Raw genomic sequence first — 27,587 nt, 5'->3', positions numbered from 1 at the left:
ACCAAGATGTGCTTGGCATAGACTCTGTTGGGGCAAAACGGTGACACGTGAGATATAGCACAGATTAGCCAAATTTATGTGGGTTTTATATGTTCGAACCAATTATACTGAACCATATATATGAACAAACATTCATATCTGCTGCAAACGGCAAGCCAATACAGCATAGATCAAACATATTTATTTCTGAACCATATGTTGTTTACCTTGTAGTAGTAGCCAATGTCCACACAATGACCTTGTCGTAGCAGGCAGCAGCTTCTGTTTAGTGCGTGGAGTGTGTTGCTTTATACTGGTGCCGTCCTCATTACTGCATGTCTGGAACAGAAATTTTGACTGAATCAAAAATTGAAAAAGCAAAGTTTTGCAATATGAAATGCAAAAAGGTGTGACATATATGTTGTAATGATTTGCGACTACAGAACACATGCAAATGTACACTGTCTATTCTAGGGTGCTTAAGCAGCATGTTAAATAAATATTGCTATTGCCCATAAAATTGATGTCTGCCTAACTACAATGCATGTCAACAGCGCAAGTACTATTAAGATCACAAATGAGAACATTTGTGGGTTCATTTATGCTCTAGAAGTGATCACACTGCTAGTTACTCAAGCAAATGCATGAAAGTCATGAAGCTATTAGAACTGATGCATTATTTTTCTCCACGAACGTGATGCACCGCTTCACTACTGCAAAAATAAATGCCCTACGGTAAACCAATCTGAACAGCAAGAACATTTGGAACCAACAAGTACGAAATATGGGTATCATGCTTGCAACTGTTTAATACATTAAATTCTGTACTTTCACTTCATTTTACCAAAGGATTATTCGGTTTTGTGGACGAAAGACGTTGCCGGCCGACTCGAAAAAAAGTTTAATCTGTATATTGATAAGGCTACTCAGTCACCTACAACCACGGCTACAATAACATGAAAAATGAGACGCGCGTTCCGATAACGCTCTTTCTTTCCTGGTTGTGTGTGTAAACCAAACGACAGCCTCGCAAGTAAAGGTTTATTTAGGAAACAGCAACTGAGATCCTAACTGCCCATATGTAATGCAGGATCTAGTTCGTTAACTTGTGCGCGCCTGGAAGGTAATGAGACAGATATTATATAACGATTGAAGCAGCGGTGTTAAACGACTCACCGTTATTGCCGTTGTCAGCCGCAGCAAAATCCAGCTCCCGTTTCGATGCAGACCTGTTCCGAATGGCTCACGACCGAAACCCAACTGCCGGGCTTACATGTCCGCTTGCAAACACGTAACTTCACCCCAAGTTACATAGAAGCGCAAGAAACTAGTTTTAGAAACAAAGAAGCAACCAGTCTTGAGTGTACGAACGAATGAATCCGTGCCGCCGTGCACTCGGAAATACCGGTAAAAATTTTAAATCCAGGCCAGAGGTCACGTGAAAGATCGATGATGCTGAACGCTATTTGCGTTCATAATGGCGAAGAAACAATAAACTTACTAACAAAGAGTACAATATCTAATTAGCAATGATAATTTTGCCCTGTTTTTATGTAAAAGAAAATGCATCGGTAATTGTAAGAGAAAGTTTGTAAGATAAAATTGCGCTTATTACGACGACTCTACCGGGAAATGTTGGAACTAACGAACGAATCCCGAGGTGATGCTACTAGGTCGGCTTTGTTAGCAGCGGCGCGCGGTCGATTTTTTCGCCCTCTGTGGCCATTAATTGAACTTGAGAGTGTACGGGGCCTGATGCTACCACGGAGATGCTACCAATGCCCAGTGCCAGGGTTTCCCACTCTTTTTTTCAAAACTTCGCTAGCCCAGACAGCCCGGTTCAGGCACGGTCGTACAGCACTTCTTTTACGCTCCTTACTACAAATACAACATCCTGTGAAAGTATATAAAATAATTATAGCATTACCACAAAAAGAAATAAAAGGCGACTGAACAAGTGTCGGCATAGTAGCAAACATTTTTTCCCCTAAAAAAAGAAATAAAGATGGCAAGGAAGTTTTCACGCGAGGTGCTCGGCTCGCATAGCATAGCACGCGCAGCAGCAGACGCTTCCTCTGCGTGGTGAGCCGGCAGTCTTTACCACAGCTGAGATCTGTTCATTAAAAAATTGCCATCAGCTGTTAACAATGGCATCGTACTTCGATGAGCACGACTGCGAGCCGTTGGGCCCAGGACAGCAACCAGACCACCTGCTTCATCTGGCAAGGTACAGCTACTTTGTACGCACCGATCGTAACGCGATGACTTGCACAACTACGCAGGCCAGTACTTAAACTGCTGTATTTCTCCGTGTAGATTGCTAATTGATGGTGGATTCGGAGCCAGATTTGATATGGAGTACCATAGGTAAGCGAATGTCGCTGTCATTAACGATATTGACGTACGTCATTCGCTGCAACGCGAACTGAAGTACCTGTACATATTCTACTAGGATATTTCCTGACCAGCCGCACAAGCCGCCAGCGTCCAAGCAGGCAATTAAGTCGCTCAAACGGACCCCTGTTGACGAAACAGGTAAGCAGATTTAGCGGCATATATTGCTACTTGGGACAAGAATACTATATCTAATGAACGAAGTGTTCATAGCAATAGAGAATGCTAAAGAATATGGTCGCTGACTATTCATTGTTGTAGCCCAACAATATCACTGAATTAGTGCCACACTTGCACAATATTCATTTGGCACCTATGTCAAGCAATAATACATTGAAGGGCACCTACTACACCAAATGCGTTTATTGCATGCGTCAATGTCTGCCTTGCACAGAAAAGGAAATAAAAAAGAAAACGTCCACAAACGTAAAATGTATTGTGCATAGTACTGTCAGAAGTACATCTAGTTTGGCCGCACTCCAAGATAGCCTGGCAAGGTGCCTGTGAACTTAATGTGCATAAGCAATAGTTTATGGCACATACTACCTGGCTACGTATAAAATGGGTATATGGTCTAGCTGTGCAGTTAAATACGCGTAACGTAAACAACAGTGGTTCATAGCATTGAAACTTTCATCTGCTACATGGATCACCTATTTAAGTGCTCATGAGTCACCTTTGCTTACATCATAGCTTGAATCAATCATTTTTGCAACTTCAAATGAGTACTGCTTGCTGAACAGCAGCGTTCACTGCATGTATGCCCGAAAACACAATGTTTGTTCCAGGAAAAGTGTTTGTCGTTTGCAGTGCTAGTCCTGTTCAAATTAATTTGATTGTATATTTATAAGAAAGAAAGCTAATCTGCATGCTAGAAAAAGAGATTGATTTAATTTGTAAGCATTAACATGCTATTCATGCACAACACAATTTTCTTTTTTTAATACTTTGAACCAGTGGAGTAGCCAGAAATTTTGTTCGGGGGGGGGGGGGGGGGGGGGCTCACGTTGGAGTTCGGCCTGCTCCTTACAGAATTTGTCAAGGGATCAAATACACGAATAATAACTGCATTGCCATAGCCAAAGATGCTGCAAACTAATTCTTGGACGCTGCGCACTGACAAAGAAAATATGTATTTTTTCATTAAGGAATATATTGGTATGTTCCAAAAATTGTGCCATTAACTGATATCAATGCTTCCACATTTTTTTATCTATTCATAAGTGAAAAAAATATCACACAAACTTTAGAACTATATCACTTCGAAATCAGCAAAGCAGTGCATGCCGCTGATATGATAAATGTAAAGGCCGTGAAATGAACGAGTTGGGCACAAATATTTTAATTAAACTTTGTCATTGAAGAACCTTGTTTACATATTTGTACATATGCAACGTCAGGGATAAATCTCAATGACGCTGTCCTTCATTTCAATGTGTTGCACAGGAGCAGCTGTCACCAGTTGTGTATTGTAATTGCACCGAAATTATAGTCGCAACAGAGATCAAATATAAAAAGCAGGAGTTCTGCAAAATATACATTAGAAATGTTAAGATACGATAGAATACACGAATGCGAAGATAAAGCTTGTTAAAGGGCAAAATAGTGTCACTGAGAACAAAGTTCACTGAATGTATCCACAAAACCTTGCAACAAGATATTTAAGTATACGTATAAGTCTCCAATAAATCTATGTATCTAAGGAAAAGTCAGTGTATACAGGGTTAAAAAAAATAAATAAATTATGGGGTTTTATGTGCCAAAACCACTTTCTGATTATGAGGCACGCTGTAGTGGGGGACTCCGGAAATTTTGACCTCCTGGGGTTCTTTAACGTGCACCTAAATCTAAGTACACGGGTGTTTTCGCATTTCGCCCCCGTCGAAATGCGGCCGCCATGGCCGGGATTCGATCCCACGACCTCGTGCTTAGCAGCCCAACGCCATAGCCACTAAGCAACCACGGCGGGGTAGTGCATACAGGGTGTCTCAACTAACTGTAGCCAGAGTTTAAAAATATGCCGATGCACTCTAAGGCGACGCGACCAAATACATGTTGCTTGCTTTTGTATGTAGTGCGTCACGCAATTTTTTTTGTATTTTTGCTTAATGAAATTTTTAGTCAAGATTAATTAACCATCTCCTGAAGTAACGAAGCTAGGGAAAAAATTCCAATTAAAGAGTTGCAGAGTGGTTTGCAAAACGTCCGAATAAACAGTTTCTGTATTTCTATCCATTTAGTATTAGTGTATTTTAGCTTACTGATGATGCCCGCAAAATACAAAACACCATGTGACATGCCCGCTTGCACGTCGTGATTGCACTGCTCCCAAACGTTCCGCGCACAAACAGCCATAGGCGCGCTGCCACTTAAAAGGCGGCAGCGACGTAGATGTTGGCTGTCCCATTTATACCAGAGAGGTGCTCCCTTCGCGACAGTTCGTTATAGCGATAAGCAAACGAAGCTGTTATCGCTTGTGCTGCTTCCGGAAGCAACAAGTCCGTCACTTCGCATAGCTGTTAGGAAATTGAACATCCCTAAATTTTAAAAAACTCAGTTTTCAGAAGGATGAAAATGGTAGAATAAGAGTATCTTGAATGACCAGACACCGTCTTTCACTGAATTTACATTTATTTTTCGGGCGCTTTCCCAGCAAGTGTTTGAAGAGGTCACCTTCTGCAGCGAAGAGGTCACCTTCTGCTCAAGGCTCGCTGTTGCTGCCTTGAGCACCGTCTGTGAAATGATGTGGCAGACTTCAATTATCTTCTCAAGCAAGGCTTCTGGAGTCGTCATTGTCGTCGTGTTTACGTGATCCTTAATGTAGCCCCACAAGAAAAATTCAAGAGGGCTGAGGCCAGGCGACCTTGCTGGCCACAGGACAGGCCCATTTCGTCCTATCCGTTGCCCTGGGAAGGTAACATCAAGCCATGCTCATGCTTAACTGCAGGTGTGGGCTGGGGCCCTGTCACGCTGATACCACATTGCGTCAAGCCGGGCTAGTGGCATGTTGCAGCAGAAGTCTTCAATCGGCCCTTTGAGGAACTCACTTACATACCTAATGCCAGTCAGAGTGTTGTTAAATAACACTGGGCCAAGGACTGTGCTGTCATATATTCCGCACCAAACGTTAAAAGACCACTGATATGGGTGGCGGCATATTCCTAGCCAGTGGGGATTTTGCTCACTCCAATAGTGTGCGTTGTGGATATTTACTTGGCAATTTTGGGAAAAGTTCGCCTCGTCAGTCCAGAGTGCCTTGGTGAGAAAGTAAGAAATTCGTAATGTCTAGTCTCTTTTGGAGATCCCTTGACTGCAGGCATTGATGCAACTGCAGATGATTGGAGTGCAGTCGAGCAGTTTTAAAAATCCTCGAGGTAGTTGAGTTGGACACACCGAGCTGTGCGCCACGCTGCGCTTGCTAGCGTGTGGATTAGCCGCCATGAAAGACAAAACGTTGGAGCGAACCTCATTATTTATGACTGATGTTCTCTACCTCTTTCTTGTGAAGCTTCTGGTTTGCTTCAGCGACTCGTAGGTAATGAATATTGTCATCCGGCTCCGTCACATACCCCGGTGCCAACTTTGAAATATTCTTGCAGCCTGACGTCTCTGTCCGCTTGCAGCTCCTAGGACAAGGATCATGTCTGCTTTTTCCTCGTTGGAAAAAGGTATCATGAAATTTCTCGCGCTCTTTAACAGCCGATGCATGATAGTTTATCGCTGCCTGGAACTACCACCTACCCCCACCGCCACGTCAGTCAGTCGTCGCTTTACGCAGCGCGAGCAATAACGGTTGCTAGCTTAAATCAAACAGCCAACGCTTGCGCCGCTGCCCTGTCGCTTCTTAAGTGGCAGCATACCTATGACTGTTTGTGTGCAGAATGCTTGGGAGCAGTGAAATCATGACGCGCAAGCGGGGATGTCACGTTGTGTATTTCTTTTTTTTTCTTTTCGCGGGCATCCGCAGTAAGCTGAAAAAAACTAATACCTAATAGAAAGACAGAAACTCTTTATTCAAACATTTTGCAAACCGCTCTGCAACTTTCTAATTGGAATTTTTTTCCTAGCTTCGTTGCTTCAGAAATAGATTAATTAATCTTGACTAATTATCAAATTAAACAAAATACAGAAATAGCATGACACACTGCATACAAAAGGAACCAACATGCATTTGGTCGTGCTGTCTTAAAGTGCATCGGCATAATTTTAAACTCTGGCTAAAGTTCGCTAAAGCACCCTGTATATGGCATCAAACAAGGCAAATAAACATGTTGCATAATCAGATTCACAAATAACAGAATCCTAAGCCCCCCCCCCCCCACTTCCCTCCCCTCGCTCTGATGCGGCGCGCTTCCTCCCCGCTTTTCTCCGTTGCCCACCCACCATCGTCGGCTCACCCCACCCCCCTCACCTATGCTTTCACCCACACATAAATCATGCGGCGCGTGGTGACGATGTTATCGCCCTTGGGCTTCGTACGGGACATGACGGTGACAACAGAGATGCACCTTGAGTGTCTATATAATTGCTATTGCAATAAAACAGAGTATCCGGCAACTGAAGAGTGCCGTGGCCCATTCCTTTCCACAAAAGAAGTAACAAAATCGAACTTCCACCATGCGACGATTCGCTGCAACACAACATTTTGGGGCGGGGGGGAGGGGGCACCGAAATGAAAAAACGCGAAGGAAAGCATGTTGGCCACATTCGAATGCCTACTTTAGGCACCTAATGTGGCTACCAAAGAAATATCAAAGGAAACGTGAGACGCTTGGTCCACAGAGAACCATATGCATGCTGGTCGTTATCTTACACTGGCGAGACAAAAGACTTTCCAGAGAGGTTGCGATAACATCGAAATGAAAGTGATGCCCTCAAGCGAACGCATTGCAGCCCGTCGAGACCTTGCAGTGGTGGCGGCGAGCGACCATTGCTTCTTTTTGTCGTCAGCTAGCCAGAAGGTGTCCAAAACTCTGTAAGGCCAAAATCCACTCGGCCAGAGAAAAACTATTGCACACCGAAGTGCGCCGCATGGTTGTCAGGACAACACGTGAAGAATGCATGACCTCTGGCTGGCTCTGGCAGCCCGCGCTTAGTGAGAACAAGAAAATTGAAGAGGCTCAATGTGACCTCGTGAATAAAAGTCAAAGTAGAAAAAATAAATAAGAACGTAGTTAGCTTTGCTGGCTTTATATAGTGTCTCGACATGGATGCTTTGGCACAGGTGAAAAGAAATGTTGATATTCTTTTCTGTGACATGAAGGCACAAATGAACCATCACAACGCTTCGTCTCATCGGACCTCGCTGCAGGCTTTGTCAACTTGTCTGATAGTGTGTTGATTTGGCTTGTCTCATTGTATGGTTTGATGTACGACTTTAGAAAAGTCAATGCACCTTTGGTGTCAAATGTTTATGACAACATTAAACCCACAAAATCCGGAATTGAAAATCTAAAAAAAACATCCATGTACTTAGATTTAGGTGCACGTTAAAAAACCCCAGATGGTCGAAATTTCCAGAGTCCTCCACTACAGCTTGCCTCATATTAGGAAGTGGTTTTGGCACGTAAAACCCCATAATTTAATAATTAATAAAATCTAAAGCACGACTTTGGAAATGTCAGTGCACCTTTCTCATCAAAAGTTTATGCGATCGTTATACCCATGAAGTTTCGGAATTGAAATCCATGCTCTCCGTAGATTCCGCGGCATCCAAGAGATGCCTCAACGAGCCCGCTCGCCATCAAAACGGTCTTGAAACCTTGTGCGCAGATGGGGCTCTTTGCGTTATGTGACTCCAGGTGCATGGGCGTTGCCACGAAATCCAGCCCGAGTTCACAATCTTCTCTTTTCGAGCGTGAAAAATACATTCTAGGCAAAATCCAGAGTGATTTCCTGCGCCAGGGGTTGTTTTGGTCGGCGGTGCATGACAGCACGAGAAAATTTCGGGGGGGGGAGCTGAAGCCCTATAAGCCCCCCCCCCCGGCTACGCCACTGCTTGGAACATATTTTTAAAATCAACACCACTGCCAGACAGCATTGTTCCACGTTTTCCAGAATTTTTTTTAGGTGACTGCACCAGAAATAGCAGTGCCTAGATATCTAATTAAAGAAGATTCACCAGTTAGCCTTTTAATTATTCACTTTAGGGCACATGTTGCAATCGCAAAATTAGAGCCATGCACGAAGCCATGTGTGTTTAGCAGAAATCCTAAGGCTAGCACCGCTTTCGAGATGTAGCACCGCTTTCAAGATTTGCTAAAACATGCATTGGCGTTACAGCAAAAATCATGCTGTACGACTAGAGGGTGACTTTATAGACTTAATTGGAACACTGATGTATATTGTAGCACATTTAAATTTTCTCCCCTACTATGAAAAAAACTCCAATTTTATGAGGCCTTTGTATATATTTTTTTGTGTGTGTGAGAAAGCTATTACATTAGAATATGTCATACAAGGAAATTAACCTAAATAAACACTCTTTTACATTGTGTAAGTTTTAAAACTGAAGTTTTTATCACTAATGCAAAATTTAATTTGTAAAACACATTTTTTCCAAACGTTTATATCAAATTAATAAAATATCAAGAAAAATTCGGAATATTCAAAATGTTCCCCATTCTCTCAATGCAAAGCTCTGCAAAAGTAAGAGCTCTAGCTCAAAAACCCCTTGAGCTATCACAACTCAAGTCAACACTTGTGGCTGACGTGCCATTAGGCAAAGCAGTTCTGCAATCTGCTGAAGCCCAGGGCCGGTATAATGTAATGGTTTTATTCCAATTTTCGTGCATTGTCAGTGATCCGAGCTGCGCTCTGCCTACATTATCACCACAATAGGCCAGTCATGGGCCGAGGGCGATAAAAAATGTTGTAAAATCGACCATAAGGAATTGCTATGTTATACCAGCCCAGGTACATGTTGCAGTTTTTTCAAGAAAACATTTCTTTTGTGTTCTACTTGGTTGCTCTAGTAGCACTTCCATCACGTTTCCATTCTGGCTGGCTTGTGCTGCACATTGAGAGGTCTTGGAGGGTCATAAACAGTTAGTATGTACTCTGCTGTATGGGCTCATATTTAAAAGCCAGCTGGACATAGCACAAGACCCTGGAGAGCTCGGGTACTTTGAAGAGGTGTTTGCAATGCTAATGAAATAAGACATGGGTATTTATGAATGCAATGTCAATACAGTGAAAAAAGAGGGTCTTCACAACCAGTGGACACACTTCTGCAGGACGTTATAGGACCCACATAATAGAAACAACTACATGGAAATGAAGACTATATATCATTTCAAGCTACCCACTACAGAGTGCAAGAAACCCAGCAGCTCGACAACTAAGTACTATGTATCAACTATCCCAGCAGCTAACCCTCAAAACAGGCCTCCATGCTCATTAATAACCAGTGATAAGCTCTCAATGAGTGTGGAGGGAAATAGTCATACAGGTGTCACACGGCGCACTTTTGATCACGATCAAACAATTGGCTCCATTGCACAAGCTACAAGAGGGAGCCAATCGTGGGCAAGAATTTTGATCAGGATATTTTGGTCTGGACCGGGCTTAATCGCAATTGAAAGTAGTCATGTGCGACACCGGTATTAGACAAATATCTCAAGAGTGGGGTCAGTCTTCAGATGTTTGCTAAGCAGACATGATTTCCCTATTGATCGCATTTAATTAAGCAACTTCAACATATGCCCTAAACAGAATAACCAAAAATATATATTGAAAATCTCTAAATTAGCTGCGTGGATGTTGCAGTTAGTCAAGCAAGTATCGTCTGCTTCTTCACATAATCCACCTGAACAGGCTGAATTGTGCTGTATTTTCTTTGCAATTTTTTAAAATAAGTTCCAATTAAAAATATACATTATGCCATTATAGGCTGGATTTAAATGCACATCGATTGTTTAACTGCCCAGCCCTTTGATAGCATGAAAAATTATTTCTAATGCCAGGTCTTGACAGCTTATCTACTCCACAAATTTTTGTAAGCGTAAATATGCATGTGCAGTGTTGCCACCTGTTACAAAGTCCCAACTCCTCAGCACTTCACCCAGGTTACAGCTCATGGTGTTGATGGAGTTTGACTCCCTTAGACAGGCCACAACTTTTTGGTCAAATTATAAATTGTGGACAATACACCCAGAAAAAATAAAAAGTCTACTTACCGATGCTAATAATGCACCTATCTTTTAATCATTTAACAGCTTTGCTGCAAGGTAGTGTGTCAAAACGGAGGTGGCTCAGCCACTATTTAGATCACCAAGTATGTGCCATGCAAGGGGCTTCTGTGAATTGAGAGTGACTGTAAATGTTTGTGCAGGTAAAAAATGCCCTGTTTGCTTGAAGGAGTTTAGCCATGAAGAAGTTGTGACGGAGCTGCCCTGCTGCCACTACTTCCATGATGATTGCATACTTCCATGGCTGAAAGTGGTCTGTATATAAACTGTACAACAAAGCTAGGTTAATAACATATTTCACAGCAAGCCAGTGAGACTGTAACACTAATGCCTACAGTCATAGGCATTGACTTGCTTATTTTTGGTATGGCCCACTCATGGCCCACTCCTGGTAAATCAGACCTTCTAATCAGAACAGCAGGAGTGCATTCTCAATAGGTCACTTGCGAGAATACTTTCAACTCTAGCGCAACGTCTCACCGGAGCAATGGGCATCTTATAAAATTCATTTAAGAACCACAGGATGTGAAAATGCCGCTGAGTGAGTAGTATTCCTGTAGCCACATCCACTTAGCCAATTAATGTGCACTGAAGTGCAATCTCCAGTTTTGGGACACTCTTCTTCTGGACACCTGTGTACTTACATTTCTGTGTGTTAGCATAATAAAATGATTTTATTTGAAAGTGATATCCCTAAAGGTGATATATTCAGAATATGGCCCGGAATGCAAGGCCAGAATTTTCTTCTGCTGGCTGAAATGGTATTTGGAAGACATCTTTGAGAAGGAAAACTCGGACAAGAACAAATTTACAAGTTGCGGATAGAAGCCTGTATAGTGATTCCACACACAAGAAAAATGATTGAGCACATTTCAAAGCACAACACTGCGAGCAGCTTAACATTTTCCTCCACTTTCACTCCTTCCTTTATTTGCTTTAACATAAACAAGCATTTAATGACATTACATTGAGCTTCCTTTTATAAAAGAACACCCACTCCTCTACACACCCTACATATTCCCCATCTACAGTGACTGTTAGCTCCTGTGGTATAGTTACCAAACCGCGATTGAACCCCTCGGTTCCTATATGATCATAGCTGGACAAAAGTTCCACTGACAGCCTTACGAATACAACTACAACCTTAACTAGCTCTAGTTATCTCTACAGGCTATTCAGCTTTCCAGTGATGCTTCCAGTGTAAAGCAATTATTCGCACTTGAAACAGCTGTAGCCATCTGTGGCATATTGCTAGAATTTCTTTTGGAAAGGTGGGGAGGGGGGGCTTCCAGAAAACCACCTGTAGTGATTACATACATACAGCTGCGTGAAATTTTTGAATGTGACACTGATAAGTCCAAAGGTTATGAATTTTTTTTTCTTTTTATTACAAACATCTGTACAAGAATAGATGCCAAGCTAGGGCCATAAAAGTTAAAATCATTCTAGATTAGCAAGTGCCAGAGTTGTGCTTTAGTTGTTTGCAAAGTCACTTGCCATCAGAAATAAGAGTGGTGTTGCTATAAGAGGTTGCTGATATCAGGTTCAGTTAAAGATAGTCAAAGCTGAAAGTCCAGTTCAACATAATTCTTGTTCTTAACTTATATGAATCTCCAGAGTGCAGCTTCATGAAAAGAGCTTGTCTAAGAAACAGCAGGTGTACAGGAGAAGTTCAGAAAAAATGATGTCTCCCTGTACAGTACGGCACTTTGTCACTGTCTGAAAGACTAGTGGCGCACCCTACCATGCTTTTCTGGCTATTTTAATTGATGAAGCCCATCACTGGCATGTTACTAAATCTATTCCTGTGGGGATGCTCAAAACAATACTGACGACTCTTCAGATCACGTCTGGAAAGTCATGAACATCATGTAGAATGGACAGGGGAAGTGAGAAAATTCTCATTTTAATTTATACAGAGTGTGCGATGACATGTGCCAATGTTTTGGATGTGAAGCAGGGAATTGGCTACTTATGGAAAGTGGTGGTGGAATTCACATGGCACAGCACACGACTGACGTGCGTTCACCCACATTGTGACCATGCCACCAGAAGCTGAATCCACTGAGCACTTGACAGGATGAGAGGGGAGAGAAGGCTAAGTCAATCTAGGCATATTATCTGATACGCAGCAGCAGAAAACGAAATTGAATGCGTAAAAAAATGGCTGTGGCTTAGCTAAGGTTAAGCCCAGGATGCGAAGCATACTAGCCTTTATTTTAGTTGTTGAACCACTGTTTAGCCTGGTGAACTGCTGTTGCTTGGCTATATTTGGTTCGGCTAGATGAAGAAACAACTCACGCGTTACTCTGCTTCGCCTTCAAGAGTGGAACGCGACAGCGTTCCCGTCGACCCGCCAAGGGGTGTAAGACAATGAGCTACGGCGCAGCGACTACGCGCCCCGCATTGGACGCGATGAGCGTCGAGCAACGCAGAGTTCGGCACGGCAAGGAAATGTGCACCTGAGCCTTAGAAACAGCTCGTTTCTAAGGCAACACCGCATTCACTAGAGGCGCTTTTGTACCGCTTTGAAGCATCGTACTCGTGGCTCAGTGGTAGCGTCTCCGTCTCACACTTCGGAGACCCTGGTTCGATTCCCACCCAGCCGATCTTGCAAGAGTTGAGCCAAAGCCACCTAGAAAATCAGTCTCTGTAGCACGCCGCAACATTCGCTTCTCATTCCAATGAGCAGCTCTGTCTCCAGGAGGCATCTCACCTCGTGAGTGTGTAGCAGAGGCAAGCACAGCTGCTTATATACCGCCGCGAGCGACGGCGCGAGTTGGAGCCCCGTTTCTCTTCTGTCGTGACGTCATGGTGTCACGTGGTATTGAAGGCGACACCGCCGCGCCTGAGGAGCTGGGTTGAGCTCTAGTAATATGCTTCGCATAAAACACAATATTAAGAAGGATGGAAAGGTCACCGATTTGGCAGCATGCAGCAACCTCACAGCAATAGTCTCTGTGCAGCCTTCAACCACTGCGCCAGGCCGACTGGCACATGGAAACACTTTGTGACACCTTGTGACCACCACCTCAAAATTTCCTCAGTGTAACTGGCTTCCTGCTCCATGTCTAAAGCCTTGTTCCAGTCTATTGCATCCTTGAGAACTGGAGGCTACGGAGTTAAGTGAGAAACAAGATTCATGTCGGTGCTCCTTTAATCACTGAGCTGGTCTGACCCCGTATAGAAAAACACGGTCTGCCTATGATGACATGGCAAGGCAATAATATATAGAGGAAGATCTTCCAGTCAAGAAGTTAAGCGAAGACTAGGTAAATGACTGGGTAAAGTGGATGAAGGTTGTAACAAATAGTGATCTTGTATGAAAATGGTACACGCCACGTAGGACATGAGATCAGCGAGTATATCCAAATCTGATGGGTACATTAGCTTGGACCAGCCACCTGTTTTTAGTGTTAGGCTTGGGTCGGGCACATACCAATGTACTTTTTTTTGCTTGGGCGGGTCCAGCTGAATTCATTGCCCAAATTCAAACCAAGAGATAGTCCATCAGGTTGCTTGTGTACAAGGCAATGGCATCTTGAGGCACATTGACAGCTTCAGATAGTGGCTGTAATATCCAGTTGAGTCCGAAGGTGTACAGTCCAACCAACAAGTTGCACATAAACCATTTTGCATTAAAGGGTGTACAAAAGGTGCAGATAGGAAAGGTAGTGGGTTGTCATTTGAAGTGACCTCTACAAAACACCCTGATGTCTTTGCTGAACTTCTCTCTGAAATAATTTCCAAAGGAATGCACAAAACTCTAGCCAACTTCTCCCTGCTCAAGCATGCATGCAGTGGGCAAGTAAGAATACCAGGTGGACCTCCTTGCAGCTCATGTAGAGAGATGACATCACCAAAAAACAAAAGGGCTTAGCTACATTGCGTCCATTTTTTTTACTTGAACCAAGCCACTGTGATTGTGCAACAAGTAACAAGCAAGACAAGCTTCATAAATGCCAATTGGCTTTACATGCCAAAACCACAATCTGACTTTGAGGCACGCTGTAGCAGCCACCTGGGGTTCTTTAACATGCACCCAATGCATAGTACGAGAGCGTTTTTGCATTCCCACCCTATCAGAATGGGAGTGCCTTGACTGAGACCAAACCTGTGAGCTCACACTGAGCAGCACACCATCTTAGAATGCTAATGAGAAGGCAAAACCCTTATAGCCATTGCAACAATTTTGCGTAAGCTGTAAGTTCATATATCCCCTTGAGATGCTCTAACAGATGCAGTTTACAGATTTGCAATCTGTTTTTGGTTCATAGCTATGAATTTGTAAACTTTGTGCTTACATTTTTCTTACTACCAACTTTCAGCAATTTTCTTAAAATCTATGATGGTCGACATTAAAATTCTGCTTTCTACAGTTGGTAGAATTCAACATCCTCTATTAACTGCAACAAACTTCAGTTGAGCATATGAAACATATATTTGAATAGAGAAATTGGTGTTCACCTTGACGTAAAGCTTCCTGTTAGCAGTTTACACGATTTCAAAAATGAAAGGGCTTGATGCAGAATGGAAACAATAATATCACCCAAACCACTCTACCATGCTCTGCTTCCAGCTAGCTAGTTTCTGGCTGAGAAACTACACAAAATTAACCTTGCTGGAAAAGCTTGATTTAGGCATTTCTCAGTGCACACTACAACTATATAAGTGACACTTTAGTCATTGCATTATGAGCAGTGAAAAGATAGTGCTGACCAAGACATACAGCTTGGAATAGCACACACTTAGTTCCATACAAGCAGCATCCTGTCCGTAATTTTAATTCACAATTTGAAAAACCCTTGAATCGCAGTTATGAAGTGCGCCAAAAATTAAACCTGCATTTATGTGCCATTAAACATACAAAATTTTAGAGAGGCCATGACCAGCCACTTGCCACAGACATTGATTATGCTGTAGCACGCTTGCAATGAAGATAGGAAAGACTTCAGAGAGCAAGTGCTATATTTAACGAAGACTGTTTCAGGCTTCCTTCAAGTTAAATTTTAAGAGAAAGCTTTAGTTTAAGGGGCTCCTATCTAAGAGCATGGGAAAGGAGAAATTGTTTTTCTCAGCGGCAACCATTGCACCAGATTTGATTAGGTTTGTTGCATTCAAAAGAAAACGTTAAGATCTAATGACTTGTTAGCCAATTTCTGATTCATTTTGTCAACATTTTGGCACTTGTTGCAAATCACAAATTTTCAGAAAATAAAACCATGAAGTAAACAACTCTAACTGAATGAAAAACAATATCAATTATGTATATTGCATCTAATAGTACATGTAAAGCGGACAATATTGATGTATTATACATGGCTCTAAAATAAACTACTAATATGCGAGTAGGACTTCTACAAAATCCTTGTAACTCACCGTGGTTGCTCAGTGGCTATGGTGTTGGGCTGCTGAGCACGAGGTTGCGGGATCGAATCCTGGCCACGGCAGCCACATTTCAATGGGGGGCGAAATGCGAAAACACCCGTGTGCTTAGATTTAGGTGCACGTTAAAGAACCCCAGGTGGTCGAAATTTCCTGAGTCCTCCACTGCGGCGTGCCTCATAATCAGAAAGTGGTTTTGGCACGTAAAACCCCATATTTTTTTTTTTTAATCCTTGTAAACAATGTTACAAATTCACATAAAATATAAATTGATATATAAAAATTGTCCACTTCGCATGCTTTAATGGATGCAGTCTACGGAACTGCGACATCTGTTCTTGGTGCACAGATATTAATTGCCTCTATGTTTTCAAACTTACCAATATTTCAATCCTTTCAGGTGCTGTGTACGCACAATTGTGTACCCCAAGATAGTCCATCAACAGCAAAAGCACCGATGAAACTAATGATATTTAAAACGTGTAGCACCCAACTTTAAGTGGAATTGTCCTGCAATATTGAATAACACATGCAAGACGTTTTAGCAAAATGAGTGGGAAGGTGTTTTTACTCACTGTCAGTATGTTGTACGGAGCGGGTTCACTTTCATTGTTTTTCGCAATGTCATGCACCAGGCATAATTTTCAAGTGGCTGGATAAGTGCTTTTCAAGCTTTTCAAAATACAAAATAGTCTATGTTCTCATATTTTATGTTCCTGTAACGAGTTTTCACATGGAGTCCACATTCTGTAAACTTGACAAAACTCGCTGAAGATGTAACAATTCTTAATCTTTACTGCAGCTGTATGTTTTCTATGATTCTGAAGATGCAATAAATGTGGTGAAAGCAAGTTTTCAACCAACAGGATAAAGTGGCGTCTAAAAGGTTTAAAGGATTCAGGCCCTAAATCAATATTCTGCTTCCAACAGTCGCTATAATTTGGCTTTCTCTCTCAAGTGCAATACATTTTATTAAGATCAGTCCAGTGGTCTTCTCGGAAAAGCATTTCTGCATGCATTTGAATAGGCGACATTGGAGTTGGGCCCGAGCTAAAGCTTCTTCTTGAGGCTTTTGAAGAAATATGTTACCTTGCCATGCTGGTAGCTTTGCTTACTAGCATTGTGCACGCATTGGTGAATAGGTTTTGACAGTTAGTTCTCCTCGTTGAAATTCTGTTCTAGCACTGTAATCCTGGTGTCATACAGCGCATTTTCGATTGCGATTGGCTCCTTTAAGCAAGGGAGCCGATTGCAGTTGAGAATTTCAATCTGGATCAGGCATGATCATGACTGAAAGTAGCCGCGTGACACCAGTATAACTTATTCCCACAGTTCTAACCACAAATCACATTTTATGTGCTAGAATTCGAAGAATTAGATTGCCTAGCCACCTGAAGAATAAGAATTACTTGTCTGTCCACACTTGAAAAACTAACATCCATTGCCGAAGAATGCACCTGGCAGCCAATCTTGCATGCCGTCATAAGTGTCGACAACATAACCAGCTCTTTTGCCAGTACTAAACTATCAATGTGGATTTTAGTTGTCCACCATGTACACACTGCTCATGTATGGCTCGTAATATTGGCATTGAAAGTGTACAGGGTATAATCTATGAAATGCCTCAATTTCTACCAGTTCCAAGCACACTGTCTGGTAGTTGTATTTTCAACGTGTGATGGAATTGTGCAGCTAGCATTATAGTCCATTGTTTGACAGGCCGTAGGTCCCAATGACATGGAAATGGCTTTTTCACAGAATCCACACCCTGTAAACTTTTAATGTCCCCTGTTCAGTCAAGCATATTTTAGTGGAGGGCCCTGCATTCACTTTTTCATCGATTGCATCGACCTATTCACCACCTAGAGAAGAATTTGTCGTTCGTTGCTAGTGTGGTTACTGGGAAGGAACCACAAACCACATTCCCAAACCACATTCGTTTAGCAAATGTGGTCATGTAGATGCACGGTAGCTCAGTGGCATTGCCGAGCAGCTCAAAGTCGTGGGCTTGCTCCCAGCTGCGGCAGCCACATTTCGATGGAGACAGAATGCACAAACACTGGTGTAACATGCACTGGGTGCATGAGCGAAATTTATTTAGACATGAGTAAACAGTGCCTCCAGCAGATGGAAAGTCGGTAGAATCTTGTCACTGGTGGAGAACGATACCAAGGCCTCCAAAATTGGGTGGTGCAATGGTGGGTTTTCCCATTTGATCTCGGCCATGCCAGTACCATTGTTCAGAGCCCTTTGTGCTCTTAGTACCAGGATTTAAAGAGAAAGCCGGTCTATTTGGTGGTTCAAACTAGGCAACATGGTTAACCATTGCTATACAGACAGGACATTTGAAAAGCCTAGGATGAAAGCTGGACTTGTCTCACTGTGAAACAATGCAGATGCAGAAACGTATCAACCAGAAAACACAGGTTTACAGGCACCATATCTATGCAAGATATTGGTTCTAAACGCAAGGCATGTAAAAAGTTTGTTTTACGAAGGAAATGGATGTAGTGCTCACTCTTTTTTAATGCTTAACAGCTGTCCCCTTTCTAAGCAAGAATTGAAGCCTACAACTATGCTGTTTAAATGCTGGAGCACACAAAGCATCTATTAAAATTGCCATGTACATGAGCATGTACTGCAGTAAAAATGTCAGTCCAGTGTTCATCCTCCGAGCTTCTTCCAATGTCCACACTGCTCATTAACCATAGCACATGGTACCTTCAAACCTGGGGCGCAATTGGAGATCTTTGTTCGATACGCGTTCTGTTTGGTTGCTGCAACGTCACAAAATAGCAGTATGCAAAATTTCTGAGAACGGGGCGGAGAGAGCAGCCAATCGGCAAGCAATGAACTTCCCGGAAGTTCACTTCCCTCGTTCGTCGTCTGCTTGCAGACAGTATACTACAAATCGAATGTTTCTCATCTTCCAATGAATGAAATCTTAATCTAAAAAATGTATTTTTTCTTTCTCAAGCTCAGTCATTTTCAAATAGTAGTATGTGTGACTACTGCAATTTATAATTTATAACTATTAGTTTCTCTGCGTCGTTCCTAGGTGATGTTGCGCACAGTGAGAAGAAAAAAGAGAAACGATGGGAACAGTGGCGCACTTTTCAAGAGGCAGCAACAACATTACAGTGGCGCGCTGGCACCGATGATGGGGCTGATTTCGCTGTACAACCAATGCACTATTTGTTTGATGAAACAAAAGCAATGCCGGAATTCACTTTCTGCCATTTCTTCAAACGCGTTTTGCACCGCCACCCGCTCTCTGCTTCCTCCTCAAGCAACGCCAGCGCAACAACCTAAGTTCCCAACGCAAACATTTTTCTCTAATTAAACTATGGATTGGATTTGAACGTGCTATTCAGCTGGCGAAGCTATCGTTTGGATCCAATCCAATCCAATAGAAGCGCCATGCGAAGCCGGTCTTGTAACGAGCGATGATCGCTCCAAACTTCCCAACTCCCGTCGCGTTCGGCGCCTAGCAGATGAGGTACTCGGTTGCACAACGATTGACAGAAGCATGTCGTCACTTCGACGTCACCAAAAACGTGGCCGTGCCTCGCGGCTGGCGACGTCAGCACGGAGTAGGCCAATCGCGCACACCGGTAATTGAACAAACACGCCGAACGATCTCCGATCGCACCCCAAAAATGTAAGACAATTATGAAGTGTTGAAGGGCCCCTTCCTTTTAGTGATCCTTGGGAATACGCTACCCCACCGTTCACACTTGTGTTAGCCGTCTAGGCACGTACCCAGGGGGGCCCGCCACCACCACCCCCCGAAATTAGGCGGCATCCCCCCTTCCCGCACAAGCCACCACTCCTCACACATTCCTAAAGCGCTGCCAATTCAATGTTGAGACTAGACAGCTATTTGGCGGTGAACATTTTGCTGCCTTTTTCACTCCTTTTCGATGGCGGTAGTTATCTGCATCTTCTGGGGTGTGACGGCCAGTTTTCTCATAGATTCGGTGCTCGTGCGATAAACTTGAGATGCGTTCAGTTGTCACCACCTATTGAACGGTGGCGCGCATTCATGTTGTTCCGTTAGTTCAACCTTCTTTGTTTAGACTGATGCAGGGGCCAGGAAAGGGATTCGGTTCGTGGTCAGCTGGTCTGTATGCATGGGAAACGAGTTGCGGCCGGACAAAATGGCAGTTGCGTTTAACTTCTTTTGCTTCATTATTTCCTCAAGTGACGGCTCGCCGCGACCGTGGCAGGTCTTCGGAATCATACACCGGCGATATGGGTTAGGTAAGGTGGAAAATAAAATGCGAAACGTCCTTCATCAAACCCTGCAATAACCCTTAAGAGAGAGCTTTAGCTCGGGCCCAACTCCGACGCGGCCTATTCAAATACACGTAAAACACAAAAATGATTTTCTGAAATAACCCCTGGACTGATCTTAATGAAATTTATTGCATTTGAGGAAGTTAAATTCTAGTGACTGTTGGAAGCAGAATTTCGAATTATGGCCTGAATTTTGTGAAAAGGATTTTCAAAAATTCGAAAGTGAAGAAAAATAGACTCGCAAAGTTTATAAATTAATAACTCTGCATTAAAAACAGATACCGCGGTTCTGTAAACGGCATCCATTAGATAATTCAAAGTCGACAAATTTGATATGTCAATTTATATCTTACATGAAATTGTTAAGTTGTGTACAAGGGTTCTGCAAAAGCTGTATTTCCATATTACTGATCTTTTTTTTTTCATATTCATGTGCAACATAAATTTTGTCCCCTATATCAGACGCAATTCACACATTTGCGATGTTATTTTTTCTTGCCGAGTTAGAGTTGCGAACTTGAGTTTCGTTTTCTGAAAATTTGATTCTTTGCCAATTATTAATAAATTGACGATCTAAATGAAAAATTGGAAACCAGCAATGACTAGATTTTAAGTTTCTCTTTTAAATGCAGCAAACCTCGTCAAATTTGGTGCAGTGATTGCCGAGATAAGAGCAACCGAGCTAAAGCTTCCTCTTAAACCCATAAGCAATAGGACCATCACCAGTTACCTCATCTGGTTTTCCTTAATTGTACAGCACTTCTCGTGCAAAATTGGCAATTAGAAACAAGTCGCAAGGAATTGAGAAATTGTTACATACCAAAGGAGAGAGCCAAGGCCAGACAGGAAGGAAAAGCAAATATTTAACGAACTTAACCAATGTTTATAAAACTCTTTATGGGTGCAGAGAAAACGCTGCCGGAAGTCGAGAACAATTGTGTGTTTTGGATGATGCCTCTACAGTTATCAGTCGGGCCGCCCAACGTAGCCACTTCTCTGCTGTGCCATGTATAGGCGTTTTTCTAACCTTCTGCAGTGGGTGCAGCAAGTCTATAACCGCAGCATCCTACGCTCTACACGATTGCACGGGGCTGGTGGTCACGCCCTCATAACCGCCATACACTGTTCCTCCCGTGAGGCTGCAAATAATTCGTTCTTCAAACTTTTCCTGTTACCCAAAATCGGGCAGTAACCACAATAATAAAATTATATGACAGATTTATACATTTTGCCTTGCCTATTATAGTGGAATGGCAAAAGCCAAATTCTTTTATTGAATCGAAATAAAATGCTTGCTTCACTACAACTATACAGTATATTGTCAAGTTGCACTCCAGTTGGCAGTGAAGTTGTACAAGTAAAACGTGCTCAGCAGTGAAATGAATTGTACCGCACACTTTTGAAGATTTAATTAAGGAGCTTTACGTGCCAAAACCACGAGGCATGCCGTAGTGGAGGGCTCCGGAAATTTGGACCACCTGGGGTTCTTTAATGTGCACCTAAATCTAAGTACCACGGGTGTTTTCACACTTCGCCCCCATTGAAAATGTGGCCGCCGTGGCTGGGATTCTATCCCCACAACCTCGTGCTTCGCAGCCCAACATCATAGCCACTAAGCAACCATGGCAGGAAAGGAGTTTTATAAACATGGAGTGAAATGCTCAGACTCCATACACTTTGTCCATGTCTGTTGCACCTCATTTTTTTCCGTTGATGCTAAGGCTCTTCAAGAACAGCAGACGCTCCGGAAGTATCAAGTACGACAAGTCTTTGAAAAGGCCGCATGAAGACAATTTTGATTGCTTCGGCGATTGGCTGGCAGAGCAACATAACCCTGCGTAGTCCATTTTCCTTGGTTGTCAACCGACGTCTGGCTTTAAAATTGTTCTTTCGTTTGATGTGGTTCCTTGTTTGCCTATTACAGGAGAGGTGCATCTCACAGGTGCACCAGAGATGCACCTTATTTCTTTTATAAGTTTATGGAGTCTTTATAGTGAATGGTGGGAGTTATTCTCATTTGTACTAGTAAAGGCAGCCCTCCTCCCACCTCACTTGCATAGAAAACTTGCCCCCCCCCCCCCTTCATAAATTATCCTGGGTACGTGCCTGTAGCAGTTCATTATGTTCCATCACCGTGCAGGTGAACACTTGTCCAGTGTGTCGCCACGAGCTGCCCACAGATGACCCAAACTACGAGGAACTTAAGGCCCAAAAGGCAAGACATGTTCATTACTTTTGATGCAAGAGCGTACATGGATTTAAGTCCGCTTGAGTTCACGAGTGCATAAAAGCTTCAGCAATGAAGTGAAACCCAAGCTCTCCCCCACTGGAAGGACAGCTGTGTACCAGAGGTCCAAGTGCACTCCAACATAGCCTCGAGCTATCACTTTTGAAAGGCACGCGAGTATTCCTGGCACTACGCAAAATAGCAAGCTTTGGTTCTCGTGGCACAATCCCTGACCAACTTGGCCGAATGTTCCTACAACCCAAAGTGATCACTCGAGCATAACCACACCAGTTCTGTACTACACAAGTTTCAGTATAGGACGAGTTAGAACTGCAGGTCAAAGGGGTAAAAACGTGCTTCTGCTACCCTACGTATATATACTAGCTGAAGTTTTTGGGATGTGCACACAGCTCTTTCTGGGCCCTATTGCACTTTCAAATCTGAAATGACACGTTAGCCAGTCATGTTTTCTACAACCGCAGCAAGGAGCACAGTTCAGTCCGAAGTTCTGGGGTTTCAAATGAGAAGCAACGCCTCAGACAACATTTCTATCAGTGTGGCAGAATGTTTCCTGGATGCATGCATCGCAGGAGAAAATTTAGCTGCAACACCAGTTAGCTTCCAACCAAATTTGTGTAGCAAGCCAGTGCGATTATCAGCTGCCAAGTGTCCCTGCGAAATCTCAAAAGCAGTGTGTGGTGTCCCAAGAGATTTCTGTGACTTGTTTTCATTCCAGGGTCAACCAACTAAGCCAGAACCAAGCAAACCCTAACCCAGTGTTAAATCCGTAAGAGCCTGCGTTGCAGCAAGTGTTGCTGCAGGATTAATGCATGCAGTAAATTAGGGACCGCTGGTATCCGACGTGCCTTGAAGCAACAGGGCCCACACGCATGGAAAAGTGCGACGAGTGAAACGCGCAGCATGGCAGTAGAACACACAACAATTGTGGTCTAGTCAGCTAATGGGGACACGCAAGGCAAATATGCCAAGTGTGGGAGCTCGTATCAAGGCACATCGAACAGAGGCACTGAACCAGCAGCCCTGCATTATTACTCTCCACTAATGTACTGCTTCTTTCCTTTGCAGGAACGAATGAAGCAGCGCCAACAGGCCATAGAAGAACTCCACAACTCCATGTTTGGATGACTAAATCAGCTTTTACTGGAACAGTGAAAAGAAATGCGTCCTATGTACAGATCAGTGGTTTGTTGTTTTTCTTGATGAAGGGGGAGGCAGAACACTGAACATGACAGGAGGGAAATGATGCTAGCAGTACCGCTCTTAAAAACAAAATCTGTCCATGTTTGCTTCTTGAATGGAGATGAGGGGGTATATGAGGAGGCAGCACAATGGGAAGTCCAGTCATCACGTTTTACACGCTCCCCTTAACGACTGTAGGGGTGGTAGCCTCCACCACCGGCGCCACCTCCCCCACCGCGGCGCGTCTTGTTGTAGTTACTCTGTTGTTGGCCTGCAAACAACAGAAAGTAAGATTAAGGAGAACGCGGGGCCACCACGCCTAGAACAAATTGCCTAGCAATAACCCGTCAACTGCCGATGCGCGTTGGCCCCAACAGCGTTGTGTAGCGTTAGGGAGCAAAGAACACCGACTACACTAGCAGGCTAAGAAAATAACCCCACCGTCAACTGCCGATGCGCATTAACACTGGCCCCAACAGCGTTAAGATAGCGTTAGGGAGCAATGAACACTGACTACACCACAAGTTGCTTGTGCACTGCTACCAGCACCGCCACCACCAAAAAAAAAGGCACAAGTGCCAGCTCTGGGAAGAAACAGGGGTGGCTACATTTATTCAACTACACAGCGATAAAAGAAACAAGCAACTTGGCGGCAACAATAGCAAATATACATTCTCATCTGGCAAACCCCCAGCTACCTACCGTATCCGCTTCCGTAACCCCCCTGGCCGCCGCCATAGTTCCACCCGGAGTAGTCGTAGCCTCCGCCATAGCCACTGCCATAGTCGTAGTTACCATAGCCACCACCGTATCCTTGGCCATAGCCGCCACCATAACCCTGGCCATAGCCGCCGCCGCCGTAGCCGCCGCCACCATAGCCTCCTTGGTTGCCCCATCCCTGGTTCTGGTAGCCTGTAAACACGTTTATGTTCACAGAATTAAATGGAATAATTTCAAACCACAAGCCAAAACCTCGACTTAGGTTACCAGAAATGAGCAGCCTAGCTTACCTCCTCCCCGTCCACGGCCGCCTCTGCCTCCACGTCCACCGCGTCCGCCAGCTGCAAAGCCGCCGCCGCCGCCGCCCCATCCACCACGCATGCCTCGGGCATCGGGCTTGGGGGTTGCCTTCTTGATATCGCACTCTTTGTTGCCAATCTTCTGCTTCGGCTCCCGGCAAACCAGCTCCACGGAGTCTTCTCGCTCGAATGTGACAAAAGCGAACTGGCGCCTCTGGTTCTTTGCCTTGTCAAATGGCAGCTCCACATTCTCCACCTAAAAATTAGGCGGAATCCTTTAAACTGTCACAAACAGGGCAAAACACTTGCAACATGAAGCACCATTCAAACTTGAGGTCCAGTTTGAATAGGCGCTAGCATATCGGCGGCAACCACACGGAATGCATATTGACCGACCTGTGTCACAGTAGTACACATTTACTGCACACAATATTTGCGTCCACATGGCAGTGAAAATGCTTTTCCACGTGGTTAGCACTGAAAAAACGCACGCAAGCTTTGCGACCGCAAATGCTAAAATTCACTCAACTAAATTAATTTAAGCGCCAGCTAACGAGGCCATGCCACAAATCTCACACACTATGGTCTCAATGGATCGGTACACATTTTACTCACAGGACCGAACTTCTCAAAGTAGGCCTTGATGTCAGCCTCTGGCATGTCGGACTCCAATCCACCAACAAAGATCTTCTTGATGCCGGGGCGCGCCTTCGCAGGCTTGGGGTCAATTTGCTTGCCCTTCACAGTGTGTGGCGTTGCCTTCAGCACCTGCATGTTAAACACCATTAACAACTACCCGCCCTACAACGCAGATTTTTAAAAAATAAGGGACGTCTAACTTACAGCTTCAATTGCGTCCTTGGCATTGAATGTGACAAAACCGAAGCCTCTAGATTTGCCTGTCGTGGGGTCTGTCTTGATGTTGACATCAACGACAACGCCGAACTTCGAGAAGTATTCCCGAAGATCCTCTGCAAAAATTTTAACAATGAAGTCACCGAGAAAGGTGACTGCACGTATCGCCACTGGCTAGCACTTACTGTTATCAGTGTCCCAGCTTATGCCACCAACAAAGAGTTTCCTAGAAGAGAAACCGAGATTGATACTTTAACCCGATTGCCGACTCGCAGAGGGGCGACAGATCACTTAGGAAAGGAGTCTACTTACGTTACCTTTACATTACATTTTGCAGACCACACACAAGCCATACATAACACTGTTTTTTACAGAGTGCAGACTTTTACAGCAACAAATGAAGCTTACAAATGGCAGCAACTGCAAATTGAGACACTTTAGAGAAAATGGCATTCCAGTTAGTATATGGTCGCTGCAATTGAGGCTTTACTCTTCTTTATCTTGCTTAGAGGTAATGACGAGCTACTTCGGCAAATCCTCCATGTGGGAGAGAAGGGGAGAGAAAAAGCATTCGGCGCACAACTAGAGGCGCTTGAAGTCATCGAAGGTGTAGCACAGATTACATTGCTTAGTTTGGAGAAACTCAGCAAATGTACCATTGTGCCAGCGCTGCGCATCAAGTTCCTGGTGTGATGAGCTGGGCACACCTGTCGGAAATGAAAGCAGCGTTAACATCCATCGACATGGGCGACACAGCGCGAGCCCTACACCGTAGACACGGGCCCCCGCGCTCCGGCCGATTTAGGAGCGTTACGTTAACACTACTCGGGGACACCTCCAGATAGCAGCACCATTATCTGTAAAGAATCCATTAAATTTAACACTATATGTTAATTCAGAGCATACAGTGATGAACAGTAGCAAGGTTTCAGAAAACGCGCATGCATCAAAGCGTCACAGTACACTTAAGGCAATGGGCGGGAATGCCGATCGATACCGGCTACATTAGCCAAAGAAATATACTGGAGACATAGTACTAATAAAATACTCGGCAAACCATGTTCGTAGCACCAAGAACCGTCGACAGGGCAGGCTTTGGGGCACCGATGGCAATGAGGGCTGAAGGATTACCGAGGATTGAGACAAAATGGCGCTAACGCTCAAGAGGGAACAAAGGGGGCGACCGACGCCATGTATGACAAGCGCAAATAACACACGAAACTACAGCGTACTAGAGCACACGAAAAGAAATCACAGAAAACATTCTAAACATCAAAAATAACTCTGCAAACATTCAAGCATAAAAATGGGCACTCGTTTGCCACAGCGAGATATTTACCTCTCGTCCTCATTAGTCTTCGCATCGGAGCCATTTTGGGCGGCTTCGTTTGTCTGGGCATTTGCTTCGCCCTCTTGCTGGTACTGACCGTCTGTGAACTGGCCATCGTTATACTCGCCGTACTGTCCATCGGCTGAAAAATCTCCCTCACCATAATTTCCTTGCTGATCTCCGTCCGCCATTTTTGAGCTAACTAGCTACACACACGATCTCGACGACGACCACACGGTAGAGAAGTCTCACCCAGCTCAGTCTTCGCTTATATACCAACTCATCACGTGATATCAGCGAGGCCGCTCATTGGTTCAATTACTTGGCGTCCCGGTCTTTTTATTCTTTTGTTTTTTATGTGCGGCATGAAAAGTCAGTTTGAAATTCGCTCATAAAAATCGGTTTGAATTATGAAGGTGAATGAACGACGAAAATTAAAAAATTAGGACTTAACTGACAGTAATAAAAGTTTTCGAAATACCAGGTTTATTAGTTGCCAGACCACAGTGAACCATGTTGTGATAAGCCGGGCATTGACAGGGGCACGAAAAGTCGTATGAAGTTTGAAATTCTAAAAATGTTGCTGTGAAGGCATTTGATGTGTAACGCATCACTTTCGCCTTGAGTGGAAAATGGAATAAACACAGTACTGCGCGTACAGTGCGATCAAGTGGGCCGCGTTCAGCTGTCGGCCCGTAGATAGTTTATCT

General features: G+C 43.8%; 2 protein-coding genes and 1 long non-coding RNA gene across 5 annotated transcripts; 1 reads left to right on the top strand and 2 right to left on the bottom strand.

The window, feature by feature from the left end:
* Positions 1 to 1,803: 1,803 nt before the first annotated feature.
* Positions 1,804 to 23,668, top strand: LOC135906711 (E3 ubiquitin-protein ligase RNF181-like). Of its 2 annotated transcripts, XM_065438297.1 has the most exons (7): positions 1,804 to 2,206; positions 2,296 to 2,346; positions 2,432 to 2,514; positions 10,706 to 10,815; positions 22,387 to 22,461; positions 23,210 to 23,260; positions 23,560 to 23,668. In XM_065438297.1, exons 1-6 carry the CDS (start codon positions 2,127 to 2,129, stop codon positions 23,243 to 23,245), a joined length of 435 nt encoding a protein of 144 aa, XP_065294369.1. In that variant the 5' UTR covers positions 1,804 to 2,126; the 3' UTR covers positions 23,246 to 23,260; positions 23,560 to 23,668. The 2 variants fall into 2 exon arrangements, with proteins under 2 accessions (XP_065294369.1, XP_065294368.1); XM_065438296.1 differs by lacking the exon at positions 23,210 to 23,260 and having other exon boundaries at positions 1,805 to 2,206.
* Positions 23,611 to 27,132, bottom strand: LOC135906710 (RNA-binding protein squid-like). Of its 2 annotated transcripts, none has more exons than XM_065438295.1 (7): positions 26,887 to 27,132; positions 25,733 to 25,773; positions 25,536 to 25,663; positions 25,308 to 25,460; positions 24,684 to 24,948; positions 24,469 to 24,585; positions 23,611 to 23,944 (listed from the first exon to the last, which is right to left on the bottom strand). In XM_065438295.1, the coding sequence occupies exons 1-7, from the start codon at positions 27,066 to 27,068 to the stop codon at positions 23,859 to 23,861; spliced, it is 972 nt and encodes a 323-aa protein (XP_065294367.1). In that variant the 5' UTR covers positions 27,069 to 27,132; the 3' UTR covers positions 23,611 to 23,858. The 2 variants fall into 2 exon arrangements, with proteins under 2 accessions (XP_065294367.1, XP_065294366.1); XM_065438294.1 differs by having other exon boundaries at positions 24,376 to 24,585; positions 26,887 to 27,131.
* On the bottom strand, positions 26,203 to 26,880 carry LOC135906714 (uncharacterized). Its single transcript, XR_010565813.1, has 2 exons — positions 26,605 to 26,880; positions 26,203 to 26,404 (listed from the first exon to the last, which is right to left on the bottom strand). It is a non-coding gene; the product is annotated as an uncharacterized lncRNA (long non-coding RNA).
* Positions 27,133 to 27,587: the final 455 nt, after the last annotated feature.

The sequence above is a fragment of the Dermacentor albipictus genome, chromosome 1, assembly GCF_038994185.2.
Source record: "Dermacentor albipictus isolate Rhodes 1998 colony chromosome 1, USDA_Dalb.pri_finalv2, whole genome shotgun sequence".
NCBI classification, from domain to species: Eukaryota; Metazoa; Arthropoda; class Arachnida; order Ixodida; family Ixodidae; genus Dermacentor; species Dermacentor albipictus.
Note: the sequence above shows the minus strand (reverse complement) of the source record. Positions and strands in the feature narration are given on the sequence as shown.